The sequence below is a fragment of the Sapajus apella genome, unplaced genomic scaffold (assembly GCF_009761245.1).
Source record: "Sapajus apella isolate SASKATOON/1434 unplaced genomic scaffold, GSC_monkey_1.0 scaffold47, whole genome shotgun sequence".
In the NCBI taxonomy this organism is placed as follows: Eukaryota; Metazoa; Chordata; class Mammalia; order Primates; family Cebidae; genus Sapajus; species Sapajus apella.
In genome coordinates this window covers 12,181,258-12,187,083 of record NW_022436987.1, presented here as the reverse complement: position 1 = coordinate 12,187,083, position 5,826 = coordinate 12,181,258, and the positions used below count along the sequence as shown (strand labels likewise).

The following is a 5,826-nucleotide window of genomic DNA, read 5'->3' as shown; positions in this document are numbered from 1 at the left end:
AGATGCCCCGCCCGGCCGCCTCTCTTCCAGAGATGGACGTGCAGCCCAGCCCTCAACACCTCTTCTCTCTGTTAGTTGACAGGAACTAAAGGCACAAGCCTGCCATCCCTGCTACCTTAGGGGTGTGTGTGGGGAACCCTGCTCCCTCCTGCTTCACATCCCATCTGAAAATTTGGGAAATCGAAATCGCGCTTGGCCTGCGTTGTTAGAGCACCTGCTACGTGCCAGGGTCCAGCTAAGCAATTTATGCGATTGCTACGTCTTTTAATCTACACAACGATACCATGTAGACTCGATTAACCTTACAGGAGAAAATACAGAGGCTGGGAATATGGCAGGCACCTGGGATAACTTGGTTCACACACAAGTCGAGTTCCCGGGTCGGGCAGTTTGGTGGTGCGCGTCGGCGGGGGTTTACTGAGCGTTCCGGCCGCGCGGCGTTTTCGGAGTTGGTCGGGTCCAAGCGCGGGCCCCGAAGCTGCCTGGCGCGCCCGCCAGCGGCCCTCCGCCCCTCCCGGGTCTCCTGGCCTCGGGGGCAAAGGGGAGCGCCGGGGCCAGCAGGCTGGGGGCGGGGAAGGCGCGGGGACAAAGGCCGCGGGCACCGCGCTGGGCCGGCCGGTGCGGCGGCGAACTCCGGACGCCGGGCCCTAGCCGGGCGATCGCGCCCCACGGAGCCCGCGCCTGGATGGAGCACCCCGGGGCGCCGCCGGGCCCCGCGCTGGCTGAGCCACCGCCCCCGCCCCCGCCCGTGCCCCCGCCCGTGCCCCCGCCCCCTCACCCCCACCCCGCGGCGGCTCGGAGCTCGGCGAACATGGCGGCGGCGGCAGTCGGGCGGGACACTTTACCTGAGCACTGGTCCTACGGCGTGTGCCGGGACGGCCGCGTCTTCTTCATCAAGTGCGGCGCGGGGACGCGAGGACGGGGGGACGCGGGTGGGTGCGGGGGCCGGGCGGGAGCCCCGCGGGCGGTGGCGGCGCTAACAGGTGCACCTCTGTCCGCAGCGACCAGCTCTGCCGCACGACCTGGCTGCACCCGCGCACCGGGGAGCCAGTCAACTCCGGCCACATGATCCGCTCAGGTGGGCGCCGGGCCGGCGGGGCGGGGTGGGGGGCGCGCGCGCCGCGGCTGCCCAAGTTTGACCCGACTTTTCTGGCGTTTCCGCAGACCTGCCCCGCGGCTGGGAGGAGGGCTTTACGGAGGAGGGCGCCAGCTACTTCATCGAGTGAGTAAGTGGGGCCGCCGCGCTCGCACCTGTGCCGCGGGGGTCCCTCCGGGTTCCCGCCGGGCGCCCCGCCCTCCCTCTGCTCCCGCCGGCCTGTGCTCGTTAGCGCGCGCTGCGCCGCGGCCACACTCCGGGTTTTGTGTGCCCGAGTTGTGTGGCGGGCTCCGAGAGGGAGGCGGTGGGGGCCGCATCGACGCTGGGGACCTGGGCGCAGGAAAGGGGCCACGGACTCTGCGCCCTGGACCTTGCGATCCGGCGGGATTCGGGAGCTGGTGTGAGGGCCGGGCACGCCTCCCCGCTGGGGTCTCCAGCTGCGCCCCACCGGGAGAGGCGGGTGTCGGGACCTTGTTGGGCTAGGGTAGGGGGAGTAGAGCTAGGAGTTCTGTTCTGGTGCGGGCCTGCGGGGTTAGGGTGGGGAGAGGGAGAGACAGAGGGCCTCGCTTAGGAGGCCTCCTTCTCCGGCCGCAGGGTTTGGGATGGTAGTGGGGAGTCGAACCGCGCCCCCGGCCTCCATCCACTGCGCGGGCCTGCGGGGAGGGAGGGGGAGGGGAGTGGAACTGTTCAACCAATGACGTTCCTCGAGCGCTCCGCGTCTCTTCGGCCAGAGCTGAACCGGGCGATCGCTGGTGCCTCTGTTTGTCCAGCGGCAACTTTTCCGCAAAAGCCCGGGAGCGTTGCCGCACCAGCCAGGTTACCCTGGGTCTGTAGGATCGGTCCATGTCAGACTGGGGGTGGGGGGGGGGGGCAGTAAGTGAAGGCGCGAGTCAGGCTCCTAAGCCAGTATAGACTTTGCTTTCCCACTCGGGCGACAGCCTGTGTTGCAGCATGTTTCCCTCTGTCCGCTGAGCTCTGGGAGGCCAGAAACTGCCTTTGACCCCTTGCCCCAGTGCCCGACGGAGAGTAGGCACTCGGTAAATGTTTGTTCATCGAATGAATGAATTAGCCAAATGTCCGGATGGTGGTCTGACTAGTACTGGGTGTACTTTGGGGACTGTGAGTCAGAACTAGTACTCTTAGTAGTGAAGCAGCCTATTTCAAGATAACCCCGGAACCCCTTTTCTGGTTTGAGTTCTTGCACAATAGTTGAAAATACTGTTGGGTGAGATTTACAGATCTGAGGACTAGAGCCTTGCTACGGTTCTGTTACCTGCCTCGTGTGTGTATGAAGTTGGGGAGTTGGCTGGGGCTGTCAGAGTCTTGCTATCAGTGGGCCTCTCTGGCTCATAACTGCATCAGTTGATATTATTACAATTTTCCTGTGCACCACAGTTCACACATTGTTCTAGGCTTTGGGAACAAAACAGGCAAGTTCTGGGTGCTCATGGAGCTTGCAATCTAATGGGAGAGGAAAAAAGGAAATAGAAAATAAGTAAAGAAACACGAATAATATCAGATTGTGGTTACTACTGTGCAGAAAGTTAAAATAAGGTGATGTGATATAGAGTGACTGGGTGGCTTGGTCGAACTGGGAGATCAATGGCGGTTCTGAATAGGCAACATTTAAAGTAAAATTTGAATGACAAGAAGGAGACATGGGATGATGAGGTGGCAAAGCATTTCGGGAAGAGCAAACAGCCAGGGCAAGGGCTTAAGGCAGAAAATAGCTTGAGGAGCAGGAGGACCAGGTGGCTGGAGTGTGGTGAACAGGACGTGAGGAGAGGTCACAGGTAGGAGAGGGGTAAATGCTGCAAAGCTTTGTGAGTGAGGGTGAGGTGTTATCATACTTTATTCTAATGCCAGTGAAACGCCACGGAGGGTTTTAAGCAGGGAGGTGTCATGATTTGGTTTGTGTTTAGAATCATCACTGTGAGGAGATTGGATTGTAGGTGGCCACTGCAGGGCGGGCAGGAAAGCCACTGAGGATGTTCCCTCGTCCAGGCAGGAGTTAGCAGAGGCTTGCTTGAGGTGGTAGCGCAGGAGACGTCGCGTAGTGGTCACATTCAGGCTGTGTTTAAGAAGTAGGCTCTTCACACCTTCATGAGGGATTGAATGAAGTCTGTGGGAGAAAGAGAAGAGGTGAAGATGACTCCTCAGGGCTTAGCGCCTGAGTGGATAACATTCATATTGTTGAGATGAAAAGAGCCGGTTTGGGGTGGAGGAGAATCCTGAGATTTTGTTTTGCCATCTTACATTTGAGATGTGAGTATGTCATAATCAGATGTGTGATTTGAAGCTTGGTGGGGAGAGAGGACAGAAGAGATCCATTTGAGTATAATAGATGTTATTTAAGGCCATGGGATTAGATGAAATCCCTTAGGAAGAGAGTACAGACAGAAGAGAGATGTTCTGATGGTCTAAGCAGTGTTTAGAGGGGAGAGAGGTGAAGCCAGCAAGGAGACTGAGAAGACAGGAGAAACCCCAGGAGAATGCGTGATCACAGAGGCCTTACAGGACAAAGCCTGACTAGAGTAGGTGGAAGATAAAATACGGGGCGAAGACGGGGAGTCAATCAGGCAAATCTTTTAGGTAGTTTTCTTGCAAAGTGGAGTTGAGACATTAGCCAGTAATGGAGAGGATGTGGGCTTGAGGGAAGGTTTTCCTTTCTTTTATTAGTGGGAGATTGTACAGCATGTTTTGTTATGATGGGAATGACGATTGAGAGGGAGAAGTCGATGCTGCGGGAAAGAGACCGGGCATTTGCCAAAGCAGTGTTTCTGAGAAGGTGAGAGGGATGGGATCCACAGCCTGAATCTCACTGACCTCACCCAGGGACAGGGCCCATCATATTTTGACAGGAGGAAGGGCTGCCAGTGTTCCAAAGTACCAGCTGCAGCCTTGGGCTGGTGTGTGAGGATGCTTGTGGGACTCTGGAGGTTGGAGTACAGCCTTCCACACCTTTGCTGACTCTTCCATGTTAACTGTCTTGTGAGGTCCCTCATGATTATCGGACAGTGAGCTCCCTTGCCCCCAGGGCCTTGGCTGACTCCTCCCAGGCCTAGGGAAAGCAATGTTTGAGTGTTCCCTACTCTCAAAGGTAGGGCCCTGTGGCAGATGATTGTACTTCTGACCTCCTTCTGTGACAATTTTTTGAGAGACTTAAGATTTTGGGAGTAATTGTTCTCTTCCTCACCCACTGCCCCGACATAAAAAATGTTTTTCTGTTGTCTGATTTCTTAGTTTTGCCACGAGCATTTCTGAATGTTTGATTTTTGTGCTGAGGGCAAGAGTGTGTCCTCTAATTTGGCTCATAAAGTGAGAGGGACAAAGCATGGACACGGTTGATTTCATTTTTCCTAATGGATCCTTGCACAGGAAAGTTGTGTGAGGTTTTTCAGGATGTATTCAGTTGCTCCTCATATTTAGCAGATTAAAAAAAGTAATAATTTCTAAAACATTTTAAGAAACAGAATCTTCTCTGTCTCCCAGGCTGCAGTGCAGTGGTGTAATCATAGCTTACTGCAGTCTTGAACTCCTGAGGTCAAGTGATCCTCCCACTTCAGCCTCACAAGTAGCTAGAACTACAGATGCAGGCCACCATGCCCAGCCAGCAAATGTTTTAATATTCTCCAGAGTCCATTTCTTTTCTTTTCTTCTTCTTTTTTTTAAGATAGTCTTGCTCTGTCGCCCAGGCTGGCTTGCAGCGGTATGATCTCAGCTTACTGCAACCTCTGCCTCCTGGGTTCAAGTGATTCTCGCCTCAGCCACCCCCCAAGTAGCTGGAACTACAGGTGTGTACCACCATGACTGTCTAATTTTTTTTTTTTTTTTGAGTTGGAGTCTCACTCTGTTGCCCAGGCTGGAGTGTAGTGGTATGATCTTGGCTCACTGCAACCTCTACCTTCTGGGTTCAGGTGATTCTCCTGTTTCAGCCTCCCAAGTAGTTGGGATTACAGGCGTGTGCCACCATGCCCAGCTAAATTTTTTTGTATTTTTAGTAGAGACGGGATTTCACTGTGTGAGCCAGGTTGGTCTGGATCTCCTGACCTTGTGATGCACCCCCCTCAGCCTCCCAAAGTGCTGGGATTATAGGCATGAGCCATTGTGCCTGGCCTCAGAGTCCATTTCTTGAAGCAGAAAAGCTTGATCTTAGGCAGATGAATTTCAGTTTTGATTTCTGCACTTTTTGTTCAATTTTGCATCAATGAGGGACAAAACACATAAGGAATCTACTGCTGGTTATCCCAGTTCTAGACTAAGTGACGCTCATAAACCCTTTATTTATTTATTTATTTTTAAAGATGGGGTTTCACCATGATGGCCAGGCTGTTCTTGAACTCCTGACCTCAGGTGATGCACCCACCTTGGCCTCCCAAAGTGCTAGGATTACAGGTGTGAGCCACCGCACCCAGCGTGATAACCCCTTTAAAAGATTTTTTGAGGCCGGGCGCGGCGGCTCAAGCCTGTAATCCCAGCACTTTGGGAGGCCGAGGCGGGTGGATCACGAGGTCAAGAGATCGAGACCATCTTGGTCAACACGGTGAAACCCCGTCTATACTAAAAAAACTACAAAAAATTAGCTGGGCATGGTGGCGCGTGCCTGTAATCCCAGCTACCCAGGAGGCTGAGGCAGGAGAATTGCCTGAACCCAGGAGGCGGAGATTGCGGTGAGCCGAGATCGCGCCATTGCACTCCAGCCTGGGTAACAAGAGCGAAACTCCGTCTCT

At 54.9% G+C, this 5,826-nt stretch overlaps 1 protein-coding gene across 8 annotated transcripts in view; it reads left to right on the top strand.

Moving 5' to 3' along the window:
* Positions 1–790: 790 nt before the first annotated feature.
* PLEKHA7 (pleckstrin homology domain containing A7) overlaps positions 791–5,826 on the top strand; it is a 241,234-nt gene continuing 236,198 nt past the window's right edge. For all 8 annotated transcript variants that reach the window (XM_032241060.1, XM_032241058.1, XM_032241055.1 and 5 more), the window contains exons 1-3: positions 791–897; positions 1,002–1,078; positions 1,165–1,222. In XM_032241060.1, the coding sequence (XP_032096951.1) occupies positions 812–897; positions 1,002–1,078; positions 1,165–1,222 (221 nt within the window). In that variant the 5' untranslated portion in view covers positions 791–811. The remainder of the gene's footprint in view (positions 898–1,001; positions 1,079–1,164; positions 1,223–5,826) is intronic.